The sequence below is a fragment of the Falco rusticolus genome, chromosome 10 (assembly GCF_015220075.1).
Source record: "Falco rusticolus isolate bFalRus1 chromosome 10, bFalRus1.pri, whole genome shotgun sequence".
In the NCBI taxonomy this organism is placed as follows: Eukaryota; Metazoa; Chordata; class Aves; order Falconiformes; family Falconidae; genus Falco; species Falco rusticolus.
In genome coordinates, this window is record NC_051196.1 from 13888710 (window position 1) to 13907567 (window position 18858).

Below are 18858 nucleotides of genomic sequence, written 5' to 3' on the forward strand. Positions count from 1 at the left end.
TTTGTGTAGCCAAAATATAAAACATGTGACTTACTACCCAAAGTAGATATTAGCATAGTTATTTTACTCCCCTGAGAGAGAGGCAGGAGCTGTTTGCTTAGAACACTGGGAGAAAGCAGAACTCACTGAAAGCCCACTTGTTGAAACGTTTGTGCGCTTTTTTTTTTTTCCCCCTTTAATGTAATTTAAAGAATGGTATTCCCAACTCCTAACACTTCCAACTGTTGGAAGAAAACTTCAGCTTCCTGACTGAAGATCAGTACTAAGGGATGGGGCTCGGGTGACAACTGATAGGGTGATCTGTTCGGTGCAGCCTTACATCAGCAACAGCCCTTCGGAGCGGCTCTGCCCGCTGCATGCCATACAGCAAGGATGTAGTGCCGGCGAAGGGATTCAGCAGCTCTCCTCGGGGCAGCTTTGCTGGAGACCACTTGACTTTTCTTCTAACACCTTGCCCCCAGGACAGCCGAGGCAGGAGAGCACCAGCTGTACCAGTCCTAGGGCAGCATCTGCTGGTTATTGCATGGATCAACATAAACGGTTGTCATGGAAGAGGCTGCTTGCTTTGGCTCCCAGGCAGAGGTACCTGGGGCTGGGGGGGGGCGTGGGGCGGGCGGCGGGAGACGGACACTGAAGAGAAACGACCCGTAAATGTGATTTCAGCAGTCAACCGGGAGAGAACGGGAGCGGGCAAGGAGCTGCTGGGTCTTGGTCTTGCTTTCTGCTGTACGAGAGGCAGCAGCCACAAACTTTGGAGAGTCCGGGTTCACTTGGCCGCAGTTCGCCTCCAAAGGCAACGCAACTCGCGCCCCCTCGCCCCCCGCACCCGCTCCGCGCTGGGGCTTGCAGAGCCGGGAGAGACCGAGATAAAATGGGGGACGGGGGCTTTGCGGAGACTTGGCCGGAGCAACCCGGGGCTCGACCCCCTCTCCTGGGGAGGGGGGCTGCGCCCCCCGCGGGGCCGAGCGGCAGAGCCGGGGGCGGGCCGGAGGGGGGGCAGGTCCCCGGGATGCGCTCCCCTTCCCCTTGCCCTTCCCTCCCCTGCCGCCGCCGCCTCCTCCTCCTCCTCCTCCTCCTCCTCCCCCCGCCCGGCGGCGGGGCTCGGCGCGGGGCTGCGCGCCCCCGGGGCTGAGCCTCCCGGCGCGGGCACAGCCAGGAGGGGGAGGAAAAGTGTGCTGGGAAGTTAGGGCTGGGAAAAGGCAGGGGCTTCCCGAAGGGAGCTCGTCTTGGCAGCTCTGCCAGGTTCCTCTTGTGGCAAGAGCTAGTATGCAACAAGTCCCTGGAGCACTTCCCGTGTGAGCGAGAGCGAACGTGACATAAAACAAAAAAAAAACAAAAAAAAAAAAAAGCCAAATGTTTACTTACCTGTCACCAATGCAAATCTCCAGAGCCAGCTCGTCTTGCACGGCCCCAGGTGCGAGCCGGGCGCTGGAAGCAGCGCGGCCGGCGGTCAGGGCTCACTGCACAGCGCGCCCGGCCGGCGAGGACTTTCCTCGGGAACTTTCTGTCCCGCTCCGGTTTCCTGGGAGGCGGCTGCGATCACGTTTTTTATACCGTGTCAGTTGGTAACCCCTCTCATTCATTAAGATCACGTAAGAACTCAAAGGGAAACGTGACTCTGAGCTAAGGCGTTTGCGTAAATCTATAGGTTTTTAAAACTCCCTGCCAGTTGCTTTCTGTCTTCTGTAGGCACCAAGGTGGTGGAGAGTTTAAGCTTGCGGATATTGCAAAGGGTTATTAGATTCATAAGTCACACCAAGTGGTGGGCGATCCACTGAGCAAAGCAGAAGTTCTCACATGATGACTTCAAACAAGACACATTACCTTCCAGCATCTGTTGGAGAGACTGGATTTTAAGACACTTCTGTCTCCAGGACAGCAAAGTAACAATGGTAAGTATCAATAAAAAAGCCTATTTTTATAACTGGAGAGAAAAAACAAAACAACAACAAAAAACAGAAAGAAAGCTTGAGATGTTGCTTAACGACAGTATCTCATATCACGGGCTTGGCTTTCCAGTACTTAATATACCAAAGCGCGTAACCCGCGGAGGCCGGAGGAATTGTGCTTTAGCCGGTGTAACTTTAATTGCAACGCTCTTTGATTTAAGGCTGCGATGGAAACACCGCGTCGAAGAAACTTGGAGCTGCCGGCGACTTGGCTGCGGCCGGGCGCTCGCTCCTCCCGGCTCCCTCCTGCCCTCGCTCCCAGCGGGCACGGGAGGCGGCTGACGCTCGGGGGGGTGGGGGGGGCACCTCCGCGCCCCGCCGCGGAGCGAGGGCCGGGCATTGCCCCGGCAGCGGCGGGGGGGTGCGGAGCGGCGCGACCGCGGCACGTGACGGCGCGTGGGGGACGGGGGCGAGGAGCGGCCCGGGCGCGCAGCGGGGCGCGCAGCGGGGCGCGGCGGCGGCGGCAGCACCCTGGACAGAGGCGGCGGCGGGCGCGGAGCGGAGCGGGGGGGCGGCCCGCGGGGGGGGCGGCCCGCGGGGGGGCGGTGGCGGCCCCGGCCCCGCACCGCACCGCGGCCCGCTCCGCGCCCCAGCGGGTCGGGGAGCCCCTGGCACTTGGTGCCGGCTCCCCCCCGCCCCCCGCCACCCCCCTGTCCTTCCCCTCCCCTCCCCGCCCGCCGCCCTCTCGCCCCGCCGGAGCTGGGCGAAGTTGAATTCCTAGCGGTGCGGACTGGAATAGGAAAAGGAGAGGGGGGAAAAAAAAAAAAAAGGAAAAAAAAAAAAAAACCAACACCCAGAGTCTTGCAAGCTCCGGGGGTTGATTTGACGGTGTCAACTTGGGAAATGCCAGTGTTTATCTCCGCGATCTAGCCACTGCTCGTGGTGTTAGCTGTGCCTAAGGTAAGCGGAGGGCTGACCCCCCCGGGCCCCCCTCTGGCTCCTGCCTCTCTCTCTCTCTCTCTCTCTCTCTCTCTCTCTCTCTCTCTCCGTGGCGCGGGGATGGGTGCCTGCTCTTTGCCTAGTTTTGTTACCTTGCTGGCTTGCTCGGTGTGTGGAGGCTAGAAAAGGTAGGAGAAGCTTGATGAGATTGCACTACGAGTTGAGTTAAGTTGTGCCTGATTTAATCTGGGAATCTCGTCTCTCTATGTGCGTGTGCATGCTTTGGGCAGAGATGCAACTGATCTTTACCTAGATAAGCAGATGCGATGGTGGTGTGTGTTGGGGTTTGTGTTGTGGTGGTTTTTTTCTTCCTAGCTAAGAATGCAAGTTGATTTTTGCATAGCTAAAGAAATGCAGCTGAGCTCTAGCTGGCACTGTGCACAACTGATCTTACATAGATAAAGAGACGCAGCTGATCTTTACCTACATGGAGATTAGCGGGTCCCCAGCTTGAGGGATCACTGATGGCCCCTCTGTGTACGCAACCTACGACTGAAAGGGGGAGCCGTGCATGCATTGCTGATGATCCAATATCCGCATCTACTTTGCTATAATTAAAAGGGGAGGGGGGGGGGGGGGGAAGGTGTTTGACAAGCCTGAAATCCAAACGCAGCCCCCCCACCTGGAGATCATTCGGATAAGCTTTAGGCTCATCTCCCTCTCTCTGGTGCCTTCCCCCCCCCCCCCCCCCCCCGCCCTTCCGATTCTTCCTACGTAGAAATGTAGCTAATAATATTTAGTCTCCGGGCTAAAAATAAGCTCTGGAAAGTCAGCAGTTTGGTGGAGCAGCGGCGGTAGCAGCAGTGCTCGCAGGTAGAGAAGCTCGGGGGGTCTCCGGCTCTGCACGGAGTCTGTGCATTGATCCGCCCCAGCGGCACACCCGCGCTGCCGCGGAGGGGTGCGCTCCCGCGGAGGAGGGTCCGCACGGAGCCGCGCTGGCTCCGCCGCCCCGCTCCAGCCAGCGTGCGCCTCCCCGCCCGGGGGGATCCCGGCCGCCGGGAGCCACCCCCCTCCCCGCCCCGGGGGAGCCGAGGGGCGGCCGGGTGGCTCCGGCGCCCCCAGCCCCGGCAGGGCGCGGGGGCGGCGGGCGCTCCCTGCGGCAGAGCCCCGCGGCCGGCCCCGCTGCGGCGCCGGGCCCCGCCGGGGAGGGAGGGAGGGAGGAGGGAGGATCCCGCGGCCCCGCCGCCCCCGCCTCCCGCCGGGCTCCCGCTCCGGCTCGCACGTAGCGGCGCCGAGGAGGGAAACCCCCCGGCAGGAGGGGGCTGGCACCGCCGGGGCCGCCCGCCGCGGGGGAGGGGGCGGCATCCCCGCCGCGCAGGGCTCTGTGCGCCCCGGCCGGGCCGGCCCGGGGGCCAGGCTCCCCTCGCCGGTGTCCCCCCCCGCCCCGCCACCGCTACCCCCGCCCGCCCCCGCCGCGGTTGCCACGGCGACCGCCTCCCCCCGGGAGACACCGTCCTGCGGAGCTGGGGCGCGGGGAGGGGGGGCCGGGGATGCCGCCCCTCTCCCCCCCCCCCCTTGTGTCGTGTGCCACCCCCCGGCAGAGGCACGTCGGCAGCAGCCCTCGGACGGTGCCGCGGGCAGCACCGGGGCCGGGCCGGGCGGCGGCACCGGCGCGCACAGCCAAAATGGAGGTGCTGCAGGACGGCACCGGGGGGGCGCCGGCGCGGAGCTCCCCTAAAGTCGGTCACCTGGCGTCTCTTCTGCGTTAGTATCTGCTGGGGGCGGGGGTTATTTTTTTTAATTTTTTTTCCCATTGAAGAAAAACATCCGCCTTTCTCTCCTGGAGATGCGCTAACGGCGGCCTGGGCTCGGCACCGGGCCCCCCCCCCCCCCGCCCCCGGGCCCGGCCGCGCCGCTCGGTGGGAGCCCGGGGAAAGGCCCTACCGAGTGTATTTTTCCATTTCCACTTGGAGAAGTTGCGTCTGCCGGGGATGCCTGTCAGGGTGCGATGAGAGGCATCTCTCGGGTGAAACTAGCCGGAGAAGACACGGGTCTCAGGAGCATCACTCACCGGCAGCCTGGATGAAACTCAAACGCACCTAGTTTGCAGGATCGGTTTCATCAAATTCATAATGAAACGTCCTCTGCCCTTTTTTCACTTTGGAAAAAGTCAGGTGGTAGCGCTAATATTTGAATACATCTGCTGTGATCTAGTGGTGATGAGCCCTACTAAACCCCATCCGCTTCCCCAAATAAATGGTCCTATTACATAGGAGTTTGCTGACGAGCTTCTATTCACGTGAATTTTCCATTCCATGGATAATGCTGCATATCTACTTTTATTTTTACACCTGTTACTTCCTTACTAAGTTGTAAAAACCTCTTGGTTCCAATTTTTCCCTTCCTGCCCCTATTGCCGTGTTTGCGTTGAATTCTAATCGTTCTCTGCAGAGGCGCATGGGACGGACGACTGCTAACAAATGACATTGGGCCGTATTTGGTCACATTTGCTCACGGTGACTCATACCTTAATCTGCAAGTCGCTTTATTGATTTTTTAGTATCCACTATTTCTCCAAGAGCTGTCACCGCTTTGGTGGTGGTTTGTCACCACCTTTCATCTCTTATGGTTATGATACTGTAAAATGTCCGACCTCTTTCAAATATCTCTTCCACTTGCAAAGTTTTGACGTGGCAGTCTTTCTTGCTTCTTTTTTATTGTTTTCCTTTTCTTTCACCTGATACCACGAGTGTTGTCTTCAGTGCTTTGGTGGCTGTCAGGCGGCTGTGTCCAGTGTGAGATTTTATTTAATGTGCTATTTGACGTAGGCATGGTCCCTCTGCAAGTTCGTCATTCGCGGTACCTCTCCATTTGGATAGCCGCTTGATTTTCAGCATCATTCAATAATTTCCTATTTCAAATGGTCTGATAGTTCTCACTATTTATTTTAGTGGCCACCATTCACAGGCATGTATGCTGGAGGATTATGTCTAACATTTCATTAATCTGAGGTGGCTGGATGTGCACATTTGCCTTTGTACAGCAAGTCCTTTATTTCGTTTCTTTGTCGCACTGATGTTGTTGAGCTCTCAGAAATGCCCAGGGAAAATGCAGACTGGCTGCCATTTAGTAACCACACGTTGCTTCCTAAATACAGTGGCATATGATTGCCCTGCCATGAGAAATTCTGGAAAGGTGGATGAATCCCAAGGGACAGATTTTCCTCAGCGCTGTAAGTCTTACCATGAATCACTGTAGTAAATCACCACTGAGCACTCGAAGATGTAGCTGCTGGAATTATTTTTAATCAGATACACAAACAAAGAGAGCATCCGTAAGATTTTGGGAGATCTAGTTCATTCCTCTAGCAAAAAATAGTCACGTCAAGTGCTGTAAACAGCATCCGTAAGAAACAGTACCTCTCAAAGTTGTTGAAAATTAGTAGGTTCCCTACACTGGGGAAAGAGACGGGTAGCACAAGGTGAAATGCACATGGATACTTCCACAGCTCCCTCCCCTTGGAACTAACTTGAGAATGGGGCTGGGAAACTGGGGTTAGCAAAACCAGGCTTGTCAAAGTGGTCCTTAAAATGGAGACGGTGGCTTTTGGGGCATGAAGAACTAGAAAGAAAATGACCTGAGAAACACAGGACTGATTTTGTAATCCTCATTCCGGTTCGTGGCTGGCAAGCTCAGCTAGTAATAGGGACCACAGAACACAGGCAGATGATACATTTAAAAAAGGGTAATACTTGTATCCCTGCAAGGAAGACTTTGAAGCAAGTGTGAGTATCCCATGTTTCCCTTGTGTTTGGGTTTCTAAACGTTTTTACACCTCCTTTGTGTGTCTCTCCCACCACATCATTAGGAATACTGAAATGCCACGGCAGGGACATGTCAGGGGATGTCCTGCAGCGCCCGGGGCGCGTGATGAGCAGTTTTGCGTGCAAACCACTCGCCAGCCTCAATGAATCCCTACACCCACATGCCGGCAAGGTGTGCAGCAGGGCAGGGCACTGACTTCTCCCATTAACTGAAAATATATCTGAGACATACTCTTGCAAACTTATAGCCAGGAAAACATACCAACTGACATGGAGTTCATATAACAACTGCCCACCCATTTCATTATTTCACAAATGTGTGATTCGTGCTTGTGAGCTGTCACCGTTAACATTTCCATCTGTCTCAATATTGCTTCTATTCTTAGTTGCTATGTGATAGATGTAGGTGTATGAAAAGGATTTTTTCCCCCCTCCCTGTGTCATGAAACAAAATAAATGAAAGCCACATAAATGTATCCACGCATTTCACGCAGGCGGCAAGAAATGCAGGCACCTTCGTGGCACTCCCATTACTAGAAGTAGAGGTGGAGTAAGAAGCACGTGCCTGTGGCCTCTCAGTGCTGCTAGAACATGTACTCAATGGGGAAAAACATAAATAAGTTAAAATCTAACCACAAAAGGACAATATTGCTTTTATCTCCTTTTGAACAGGCAGTTTGAGAGACCTATTTTCCTAATCACGTAAGTATGGGAGCAATTTTACTTATCACGTAATCCTAATTGGTCTTTTCCTGAGGCAATCTCAAAGGGAAAATAGCTGTGACACGCTTCGGTGTTCAAACAGTCGGGTCCTTAGCCGTGTAGATGTTTCTAAACTCAGAGCTTTCAAGGTACTCGTGGCTTGGACGAGCAGAAGTCTTTGCATAACAGAGGCAAAAGCTGCATTTCTTAGTAGCTCTATGCCAAAACTGGATCCGATGGGATAGCTGTAAAGCGGACAGACATTTCACATTTCAGCCTCTAGCAAAAGCGAAATCTGGCTCCAGTCACCTTATTCCCGTTGTCATTTGAACTTCCTGGCAGAGCACAAACTCAGTCTCCTGATGAAAACTGTCTTTTGAAGGTGCAAATGGATGTGACAGCATCAAGCTGCTTCCCAGGGAGGCAGGGATTAGCCAGGTCCAGCCCAGGGTGTAAACTGGGCTGCTGGGGTTTGGTTCCTGCTCCTTCTTGGCCAGTGCAGAGCCTCTGGGCTGGGACACTGGCCATAGAGCCAGCTTCACTGTCGGTAAGTGGCTTCCCCGCAGTCCCAGGCTGTTGTATGGTCTCCCGTGGGGAATATCAGCGGTGGGACTCTAATGGTCTTGCTGTGAGTGGCCAAGTGTACACTTTCTCTTCCCCCTGCCTTTTCGTGGTCTGGTCTTTTTTTGTTTTGTTTTTTCCTTCCCCAAAATAGCACACAAAACCCCAATTTAACAAGCGTAAACCGTACACTCTGGCCTCCAATTTATTTTGACATTTGGCAAGAATGATTACGCAAAGTGTTCATTAAGTCATAACATTTTCGCTACTTTCCTATTTCACATCTTTATTGACTGTAGCACATGTGAAAATAATGAACTTATTTATTCTCCAAACTTTCCAACAGCAGACCCCAAACCTCCCAAGAAAATACATTGTTTATGGATGCGATGTATGCAGAGACTTTTAAAGCCCTAGGTCTCACTGGACTGTAAGAAATAATTAAAAAAAAAAAAAGGTTCATTTCTGAAAGGGGCGAAGAGGGGGTTATCATCCACTAAAATGTTTATAGGGTTGTGCAGCTAGGGCGGTCTCATCAGACAGTTGTTTCCTTTTTCTTAAACAGAGCCCTTTCCTCCTGACGAGCCTTTGTGAGACTCTGCAATAACGCAGTAAACAGTTGTGGTAATAGATAATTAGATGGACCAGCTAAAATGCAATATGAAAGGGGGCTGGTAGCACAAGGATTACAGAAGGTGTGTGGGCATTTTGACATCCAGAAAACATTATAGATCTGGTCTCGGCTACCTCAGTCTCATGATGATAATTAAGAAATGTGGGTGTAGAAAAGCTCTTCGCATGGTTTGGTTGGATTATTGCTGCAGTTCAAAACACAATTGGTACAGACACCCACATTGGACAAGATTGCCCTTTGATGAGGCAGATACTGACTTTTTAAAGCTGACATAGTTAAAATTATGTCTGAAGTTTATGGGGCCACAAGCATCTCACTAGACTCCATTATTATAACAAATGGTCAAATACAAGCTGAAGCAGTTTAAAAAAAAGAGTTGAGGCATGTTGAGGAGGAAGGAACCCTGGCAGTGGGAAGGCTTTGGATTAACCCTTCTCTCATCTGTCTGGCAGGAGCCGAAGAATGTGGGCAGTGCTTGGGGCTTTGCTTTGTATGCGTGGTCATACAGCCTGTTTTAAGACAGACAGGAGGGAAGACCAGCGAGGCTGGGTCCTCAGCTGCTTCCATTAATAACCTACAGGGTGTAAAGTCTAGTTTCTATATGGCTCGTGTGTGGTACGGGCAATCTTTCCAATTCTTTTACCTCAGTTTGTTCATCAACAATACAGAGATGTTATCAAACTCCTCTCTGAGCACTGAAAAATACCATAAATTAAAATTAACTTTAAAATTATGTTCAAGCCTCTTTATAAGTAGAAATTTTTTAAGAAGCACTTGTGAGTGGTAAAAGAATGATGGAAGCTGTCTAGGTTGGGTCTGCTCGCACCTAAGACATAGCAGCATAGCTTAACCTCCTCACTCTTGCAGTATGTTATTGTGATGTTAGAGACACTAAACCTGTACAGCTGTAGAAATGTCATAGCATTGACTTTAGCCCTGATCCTCCATTCAGGTTTCTTTATTTTTTTACATATTTAACTCCTTAAAACAATAGCGGTGGAAGAAGGTTGTATGGTGGCCCACTGGTTGTTGTGTGTCTACCATTTAGCTCCCATTAAGGTTTTTCCCTGAACAACCAGAAGAGGCTGCATGCTGACGAGGCAGACAGAGTTGTGAAAATATTTGACATTTCAAAATTATCTTTTTTCCCCCAATATTTTCAACACAAACTCAGTTCTATATTGTTTTACAGAGCGTTTTAAATAGGCTTTCAGTATTTCCCGCTGAAGCTATCTTCAAAAGTCCGACAATGACTTTTTGATAAAATATTCAGATTCAAAACAAAATATATAATGAAAAGATAATGGATTCAGGGAAACAGGTGGTTATCAAAAGAAAAGGAGTGGAAAAAAAAGAGAGAAAAAAAAAGGCAGCTGATTTCTGACAGCAAATACCTTTTGAAACCTGACCAACTCTAATGAGAATGGGCTGCAGTGAGAGTCATGAGCAGGGGTCAAGAGACTGGAGCTGCTTAGGTGGTGAGCTGGCTCTGTCAAATACATGTTCATTCACATCTGCCAAAAGTTTATCAAACCATCTGAGAGGGTATTTAGCTGAATTTTGTAAACAGGTATCTGATAAAATAGCATTGGCCAGGAAAACAAAAAGCCCTAGCGGTTTTTATGCGAGGCTAAGTTCTGGGTTTGGAATTTTCCAGTGGATGATGATACATCTTGGATGTCTTTCACTTCTGTACATGTCACTCGCTGTAGCCTGAAGTGTGATACCCCTTATTCTATTGCTGAAAATCTATTGCATCAGAGAAAAAAAAAAAAGAAAAAGAATAATGTATCTAGTGGTTATTGAAACAGTCATCCACACAGGAGTGAATCTCACAGTATTTCCCATATGAATCTCTTTTTGTGTCCCAAATTTGGTTTATTGACTGAGGTACTCTAAGTCCTTATACCACACTCATCATTCATCATGGTATTTGAACACCTTTCTCAGTGACATGACGAATATTTGTCACAGGCTTTGCTCTCATCCTCTTCTGAGGGAGCAAGTACTTAAGTCTAGGGTTTTTTCTTAGGTTTTTTTTGTTGCCATTAAGTCTTTCACAAAGGCCTTGGTGGTGCAAGAGGTAAGAGTTTAATCATAAATTCACCTGATTCTTCTCTTTCTCTGTGGTATTCATTCCTACATCAGCAGTCGGTCACTCTATCCACCACCTATTCCCCAGGCAGATCTGATTCTCGGCCTTTTCCCGCCCACCACCTGTTGTTTTCCTCTTCCCAAATCCTTCACCTAGACTCAGTCATCAGCTGCCCAACCATGGGCATAGCCCACGATACCCACCGCTTTTCTTGCGTCTCTTCTGAGCTCTGTCAGAGACCTGAACGTCTCCGACTTCAGAGGGGTTTTTAATCCCCAGTCTACCGCCTTTGGCACCGAATAGTTATTTTTATCATTGACTTTCCCATCAAAGATTTCCTGCAGCATTCCCTAAAGAAAATTTTGCTGGCTCACAAATTTTAAGGAACCCAAAATATCTGACAAGGAGGCTAAGCCAGTTTTAAGGCAAAGCTAGAAAGTTATTTTGAAATGCCCAGAATTTCGTATTCATTTATCCATAGGGATTTTCCACACAAAGAAGGGGGGGAACTCAGACTAATGTGAGGTGTACATTTCAGGCCAGGAGGAAAGTCAAAGAGGATGGACCTTTAAAAACTGTTTGCTTTTGGGTCCATACCATCCCCTGGCAGAACAGCCAGTCCAAGAGCAATAGGGCAGGACCAAGGCAATGTACTGACTCGCCTCCTTGACCACCAGAGGCTATTTCACCAGCTGCTGCTAGTGTGTGACAGCTGCCTGGGGCCCCCCTCAGCAGCAGAACTTCCCAGCTCACCTCTGCCAGGGCTGTAAACACAGTGAGGATGGTGTGTGTGATGCCAGCTCCCTCTCAGAAACTGAGTGGCAGGCAGGCTTCAGAGCGTGCTCCCCCAGGACAGACTGGGGAACTGAACCTTGTTTGGATCAGTTTGTCTTTTTCTGTCTCTCCCTGTGGGTTTCCAGTGTGGCCTGCAGGCTGGGGTAAGCCCCGAGACCCTGCACAGAGGGTCAGCTGTCCCCATGAAGCTCCTGGAGCTAACTGCAGGTCAACATTAATGCCCCCTGGCATAGCAATAGCCTCCTGCTCACCCTCACTGCAGACCTGGAGGTGGTGACGAGCCACACACGGTTCCCACAGCCAGAGAAATGGAGATAAGAGGGATGGGGGACTGTGCTAGTAGGTGGTTTGGAGGGTGCAGACCCCCTGATGTGAGCAACCATGTGGAAGGGATGGGGAGGACACAGAGAGCCCCTGGAAGAGGAGGTGTGTTGTGCGACATGAGGGAAGGAGCCCTATGGAAGGGTCGGTGGAGGAGAAGAAACAAGGCAGGTGCCTGGTGTGCTCCAGATGCTCAGCCTGAATGCTTGGCATCGCTGCAAGTTTTGTCAACCTCTTGTCACGTCTTGTCCAACCCCACCTTTGACTCCTCATAGGCATCTCAGACACAGGTGCTCAGAGCCTTTGGTCCAGGACACAGCACCACTGCTGTGGTGGGATGGAGCCGTGGCCACGAGCCCTCCCTGTGCCCCCAGGCACTGCTCCCGCAGTGGCAGCCCAGTGGTACCGTCAAGCAGGAGGCACCTGGGCTGTGGCTGAGTTATCTTCTCTTTATCTGTTCTGTAGGCACTGTCACTGCTTGGCAAGGCAGAGGCTAGATGGGGATATGGTAACATAGGTAGGCAAGTGATAGGGAAGGAAAATTATAGGGTTGTATGGTTCAAATGGTTCAAGCACGTATAGAAGGGATGCGCTTTCAGAATCTGAGAATACTCCCAAAGACCTATTTATTGTACCAATGCAAAAAAAAAAAAAAAAAAAGAAACACAAAAAAACAAAGTGATGGAAGGCTGTTAGCATTTATCTGAAGAATCTAGCAGGTTATTTATAACAATTAATTATAACATAACTCTCTCCTTGGGAAATGAGAGAGAGAAAAAGCACTGGACCAGAAAGCAGCCCAGATCAGGAGCCTACAACGCACTTACACCGGCACTTTAAAACAGCATAAATGCCCATCCCTATCCCTGCTGGGCTAGCCCTGGCCAGGAGCAGGTCCCTGGGCTAACTGGTTGTGTGGCTGGAGGGTGGTCCTGCGGGGCTCCTGGGGACCACTGTTGGCCCCCTGCCAGCGAGGAGGTGTGGGAGCACCGGCAGGTGATGGGCAAGCAGAAATGATGGATAGTGCTGGAGTCCCAGCAAGCCCAGGCTGGCCCACGCCGGGGGAGCAGCGCTCGGATGGAAAAGAAATAGTGATGCATCTTGCCTGGTACGGGGGAACACAGGATGAGAGGTCCATCTTCCCAGCAAGCTGGCTTAGCAGTCCCTCAGCGGTCTGCGAGCGTGTTCTGCCTGGCTCTGTCCAAAACCTTGGCGGGGGAAGCTGTCCGCCTTCTTCTGTGTCCGTGCGTTTTGTGGGATGTTAGTGAAGATCAATCGTTAGCTGAAGTTAGCTGAAAATCAATCAGCTAAATTCAGGTGGAGGTCTAGGAACGCTTTGTCAAACAGACAGTGAGAATGTGTTTTTCGCACACTTGGCTTTCGTTTGTGTTAGTGCTTGGGCTCAGCCTTTTTTCCTGAGTCTCTCTAAGCCCAGCAGTATGTGGAATTAACCCAGCATTCGTCTACTGCGAGGGTGAGGGCCTGACAAAAGCACAGCAAACCCAAACTGCAAAATAAGCTATGTTATCAGTTATGCTTTCCCAGCTCTGGTAACTGGTGCAATTTTCTGGCAGTTAACAGGGTCTAAATTAAGAAACTAATCAGAAATAAGCCTCTAAATTTTACCGGTTCCTATTTATTTCTTTTATCTTGATACAACTTCTTAGAAGATTATTTTTAACAGATCTTTTAAACATTTGTAGTAAGAGGCAATAGACAAAATGTCATAATTTCCATATGAAGGAGTTTCTTGCAGTGCAATTCCTATCTAAAAAGCCATTTTACCCTAATATGGTCCCAGAGTCTAAGTAACATATTCTGTTGCAATGACTTTTGCATCAAAACAATTTTTCTGTTTCACATCTGAGAAGAAATGTTGAATATTTAAATTCCATATCCTTTTTGATCTTAATTCCCATCACAGAAGAGCTCTTTAGGCCTCATCAATGTGCTCTAGGTGCAGTATCAGAGTATATTTTTCATATTATGGGATCTAACCCAAATTAAGAAACCAAAGGGGAAGAAGCTATACATGCCTGGAAGGGAAAGGGATTCTGCTCGGAGCATATAGCAGGGTAAAGCATCAAACAGAAACCGAACAGGAGTCTAAAATAAGGGTTTAAATGCCTTACTGCAGAGTCCTTACTCAAAATCTAGCACTTGGTTCTCTTCTGATTTAAACACTTTGCATTCCTGCTGACTTCAGTGGTGTTTGTATTCAAATATGTAAAGGTACTATAAGGCCATATGATGCAGCTGCAAGTTGCAATAAATTATAGCAGATTAAACAGGCTAACTAATGAAATGCAAAGAGGTGTTTAAAGCCACTGCTCCCTTGTAGGCGTTTATGCTTCAGCTGTATAAACTATGTGAAAAATAAACAGTGTCCAGGCAATAAATGCAGATAATGTTGTTTACAAATCTATACTCCAATGGCATGAGTCCTGAACTGCTGAGAAAAGGCCCCACTAAATGCCTCGCCAAAGCCAGGGGTGGATTTTGCCTGAGTAGTCTTTGAAGTGGCATCTAACCCTTAAAATAGAGGGGCTTCGGGCATGGCAGGGGCGCCATCGCTTTCCCCCTGCTTGAGGTTCTGCTGCTCCACTGCTACCCCCCAAGAGCCGCCCTGTCTTTGTGCAGGCTGGGAGAGAGAAATCGATAGTTTTCCCATTTGGGAAATGGTGTCGAACTTGAGGGAAGTTATTTTAAAGTACCTCAAAATTTGTATTGATTCTCTGAATCAATATTTCAGGATTTTTGAATTCCAGAGTAGCTGTACATCCGCTCTGTGCTCTGTTCCCACCTCTCTGCATTTCTAAACGATCGTCCAAGCTCATCATGTGCTGCAGAGAGAGAACCAGCTGTGCATCCAATTCCTCCCGTGCTGTACTTGTGAGGAGGAAAATAATATTTTAATAGCAGTACCATAAATACAACTATAATACAACTACACCGGTACTAATTACTATTCAGAGCGATTCTGCACTGCAAGTCAGTTAAATCATTTCATCCGGCCAATGCAGAGAAATAAAGGCCCCCATGCAAGTCCTGCTCCCTGGGGTTGGGCTGGGTGTTTTGGTGGAAGGAGAGAGAGGGGGTGGCACCCTCTTTGTTGGCATCTTTTGCTGTGCATTAACATGCCCCGAGGTGTGGGTGAGCACATAGCCCGGTGGTGGCCCAGATCTTGACTTTTTTGCCGCCGTCGGTGCTCACATGCCGCCCGGATGCTCCTCCGCCACGGCTGAACAGCCCGCCGCATTCATCTGGGCAAGTGAAAACCGCCGGACTTGACACATGGCTGCCTATTAATCTCTGACGCGGAATGTAGTAACGTTTATACACACCATGGTTCCACTTACTAAATTAGTTTAAGATTAATAAACCCAAGTGTTCAATAAACAAAAAAGACTGCAAACAAATGAAATGTGTTAGTCAAGGGAAATTTTGGCTTTAATGTGACTAATCCAGTACTTGTTTTCTGAGCCACAAGTCACAGTAACTGGAGGAGAACACAATGTGGTCTGAGCTTCATTTTGAGGACTCTATTTAATTTTTATTGCCACAGTGATAATTTTAGTTTGCAATTAACAAAAATATCTACTGTTTCTCAGATACTTCTCTGTTTAATGCTTTAGGTGGTTAACAAGGAAAATGTTTTGAACTCTAGAGCTGTTTTTTAGGTAAAATAGCTTGACATCCTATTTTAAAAAAAATAATAATCTTGAAATAATCTTTAAACACATCAGCTTGTTAAAAGTATTGACGTAGCTGTGCTTTAAAGAGGGATGGAGCCAAAGCACCTTAACCTCTTTGGGAAGATGACGATGGCTAAATGCACTGTAAAATGCCTTAATATGACAGCAGCGCAGGGCAGGAGAGCTAGAGGAACTATTTAATGTTTACACATGCTTTCCATTCCCAAGGATCTCTGCATAGCCGAGGAGGATCCGTCCTGCCAGCTCCGGGAGCGGGGCCCCACGGGTGGTGGGCACCCCGGCACAGATACCAGTGCCCAGCGCCAAGCACCATCCTCCATCTCCCCTCCCTGTTTGCTTTAGATCTCTTATCGCCCGTCACCCTCCAGGCAATATCGCTGAGCGGCCGCACCTGGCGAATGGAGTGCTTGAGCTTGATGTCAGAGGAGATTTTAGTTGCTTAAATAGAAACGAAGTACAAAAGAGCATTTGCAGGCCGGGGGGTTTGGGGCTTGCTTATTTTTAGGACATACCCAAAATAAGCTCTTCACATTTACGCACTGAGGAGGGTTTGATAGGGCATGTAGCTACTCTGACAAGATGCCTGGCTAAGTTTATTGAGCCCCTGGAATCTGATCCCTTTAAATATTAAAAATAATCCACTGTATTGCATCTAATTGAAACCCACTGAATACTTAGAGGAAAGGAGAGATGAGTCAATCCCAACACCTTTCACCCACAAGTGCACCAGCAGTTTTCTGATCTTCTTTAATCATAGAGCTCCAATGGCCGGATTCGTCACAGGGGTGCATCTCTAGCCATCTGTCTTTCCACACCTGGCTCGGGTTTCCCCCATCCCGAGGAATCACACACAACCTCTTTGGGGGAGAGGGGATTTTCTTCTCCCCTCCCCTGTCTGCGGCTCACTCGGAGCCTGCTTTTTTGTCATTGCTGTTGTTTCATGCCCTCTTCTCTGTCCGCTGGGACGGAGCCATGGCCGAGCTGTCGGCGGGGAGGTCGGGGCGAGCGGGGAAGGGCTCAGGCACCATTTGCCAGACACCTGGTACACTGGATACTCTCGGGCACAGCCCAGATACTTTGCTCTCTGCTCAGCTGCCGGGTGTTTAATGCCTCCAAAGCGACAGCAGTAAGGCAGAGAGCCTCAGGAGACAAATTCCCAGGTTTAGTGAGTGTTGAAGCATCAGGGAATGACAAACCCGTTTGGTTTTGCTGCTGGGTTGGATTCGTTCTCTCCTTTCTTTGTTTTGGTCCTCACCTTTTTGGTCGTGCCGCTGTCCCCAATAGCCAGCCTCCGCCCCAGCCCAGCACGGCTCCGTGGGACGAAGGGTGGATCATCCTACCAGCTACTCCCAGCCCTTCTGCGGGAGGATGAGGGATTCCATGTGGGGTTTAGGAGTCCCACTGTCTCAGCAGCACATGGGGTCCATGCAGAACCCGGACAGGGAAGCCTGGAGATTTGGCTGGAGAGGAGTGTGCGTGCATCACTGGGTGCATGTGGTAATCGTCACGTATGACTCATGTTCCACTTCTGTGACAGATGATACCGGTCGAGGCAACTACATGAGCGGTGGCAAGGAACAAACACAGAAGGGGCGTGCTTGCTGAACAAGTATGTTCATGAGCAGCTTAATAAATTTATACATAATAGACACATGCATTTCCTCATTTGCAAAAGACTAAACTGCACCTACCACAGAGCTCTGTTAAAGAAGCAGTTTCATGCACATAAATTGTGCTGAAATCCCTGACTAGAAGGCATGGGACAAGATCCAGGGTACAGATCCCCCCATGTGATGGAAAGCTGGCATACCTCTAGACATGAGAAGAGACCAATTATTTTAATTGTTGGAGTTTTAAATTCACTTTTGCTGTAGCTGCAGGGTGATGATTCTGAGCTATTAGGTAGCATTTTCTTCAGCAAAAATGCTGTGGTTTTGGTGGCTGTGATTGAAAGGGTAGGTTCCACTGCTTTATCCTGTACACATGCAGCCTGCAGACTACATCTAATGAAAGATCTTTGGGTTTGTATTCCCATCTTTGCTGTTTCGCAGAGGCCGAAAGGCCTCTCAGCAGATTCTGTTCACTGAAGGTGAAATTATGGTTGATATTAGGAGCAAGTACCCTGTGCTATTTAAGGCCCGGGTTCACTCTGGCCACCCAGCAAGCTCCTTGTAGACCACAACCACCCCAACTCATTGCGGGCTGGACACAAGGTAAACCTGGAGGCTGTGAGATCCAGGTGCCACCCACCCCGGGGCATTAACACGCGGGTCACCCCGCTCAGTCACATCCTGGATGATTACAAAGATTTTAAGACAGCTGGGCAAAATCTGGGTTCGGTCCTTGAAGATGCTGAGGGTTTTGTAGCCCTGCTGGTGTTTGTACAGACCATGAGTGGCTCCGCTGTGTGCGCTGCGATGGGTGAATCATCGGAGAGTGGCGTCACAGCCCAGTCATCTGCTTGCAAATGCAACGGGCCTGCAACCTCCAATTGTGTTTATAATCCATTGCAATTTTTAGCGTTACTTGAGTTGGAAAAGTTTATTTCCATGAACTTTCCAGCCCTTTCATGTGAAAAAATAGCAGAGATAGGTAACTAGGAAACACGAATAAACATAATTAAACATAAAAATGGTTGTAGCGATATAAGAACTGACCTCAGCCAATTAAAATTATTAATAGAAAAAATACTCCAGTGTCAAAACCTGAGTACTTCAACAGCATTCTCATTGCTGTAATCAGGATTAGTTTATATTTCCTGACAACCGAGTGAGAGGCGGTCCAAACTGTAGCTTCTTGACCTTTTTTCTCATTCACACACCAGGTCGAGATACTACATGAATAAAACGGGGAATGTAAAGACACATTTGTGGAGGTGGGGGAAGATGAATCGCCAGTTATGTATTGACTAACTACGGACCTTTTAAGAATGTTACTCTTTTCAAATATTGACTTTTTTTTTATTGCTTCTCTTACAATTGCAATGGGGGAATTTAAGAGCCCCACAAACTACTTTATCATATAATTAGTTTATCAGTAAATTTGGACCTCGTGCATCAATCACTATAATGCATAACCTCCACCGAGACAGAAACCAGATGTGCATGCTTCTGCTTTCTTCTTTATAGTATCTACAGCATCATTAGTGCCTATGCTACAGTTTAAATTGAATTCAGCAAAAAGCAATGGTCTTACCCCCCTGCAAGCAATCTGATACTGCTGCAGGGATAAATCAACGTTACGTTGATTGACGACTCAAACTCTTTTTCATTCCTCCCCTGTTGCTGTGTATGGAAAAGGGTGAGGTGTGATTTGTGTATGCAAAAAATAACTTTAACTAGTTAAGTATAGGAAAAAGACACTTGGTTTCACGGTAAATGCT

At 49.4% G+C, this 18858-nt stretch overlaps 1 protein-coding gene across 2 annotated transcripts in view; it reads left to right on the forward strand.

The window, feature by feature from the left end:
* Window positions 1–1577: 1577 nt before the first annotated feature.
* The window catches only part of BDNF (brain derived neurotrophic factor), a 39221-nt gene continuing 21940 nt past the window's right edge, over window positions 1578–18858 (forward strand). The window contains exon 1 of one of the 2 annotated variants that reach the window (XM_037403339.1): window positions 1578–1892. In XM_037403339.1, coding sequence (XP_037259236.1) covers window positions 1890–1892 — 3 coding nt within the window. In that variant the 5' untranslated portion in view covers window positions 1578–1889. Of the gene's footprint in view, window positions 1893–2752; window positions 2850–18858 lie in introns of those variants that run through there. The other variant, XM_037403341.1, reaches the window with a different exon arrangement.